Raw genomic sequence first — 509 nt, forward strand, 5'->3', positions numbered from 1 at the left:
GAGGACTGGGGGGGTGGGGACGACCAGGGCCCAGCTGCCTCCATTAGGAACGTGCGGAGGGCGGGGCTTTCTCTCTGAGTGTAACTCACCGAGCACCAGTCACCATCTGGGCTACGACTCCCTGGGGGCGCTCTCCCCGTGCGTCCCAAGCGGTGGCCGAGACAGGTTATCCCCGTCAGAGTGGACGGAGCACAGGCCGAGGGCTTTTGAGAGGCAGGGGCTGGGAGAAGCCTCAGACTGCAGTGGCCCAGGGTCCTGGCTCTGCAGGGCAGCCGGGGTCCCTCGTGGGTCTCCGGAAAGGGGCTGGGATCGCCCTGCTCCTGCGAGAGAGCGAGGGTGGGTGCGTTGGCAGGAGCCGGCCTGGGGCGGGCGGCTGCCCCCCCTCGCCCTCTCTGAGTTTTCCCTGGGGAGGCGCAGCTCTGCGGCCTGAGAGCAGCTTCGATAGCCAGTCCGGGCCTCGGACCAGCCTGCCCCCAGGGTGCTGGGTCACTTCCGACGTGTTGCTTGCC

General features: G+C 68.8%; 1 protein-coding gene across 1 annotated transcript in view; it reads left to right on the forward strand.

Annotated features, from left to right (window-relative positions):
• Positions 1–509, forward strand: part of POLG (polymerase (DNA directed), gamma) — a gene marked incomplete at its 5' end in the record, with an annotated part of 16,680 nt that overhangs the window by 9,750 nt on the left and 6,421 nt on the right. Inside the window, one exon of the mRNA XM_015559168.1 lies at positions 218–336. Coding sequence (XP_015414654.1) covers positions 218–336 — 119 coding nt within the window. The remainder of the gene's footprint in view (positions 1–217; positions 337–509) is intronic.

Source organism: Myotis davidii, unplaced genomic scaffold (assembly GCF_000327345.1).
Source record: "Myotis davidii unplaced genomic scaffold, ASM32734v1 scaffold954, whole genome shotgun sequence".
Lineage (NCBI taxonomy): Eukaryota > Metazoa > Chordata > Mammalia > Chiroptera > Vespertilionidae > Myotis > Myotis davidii.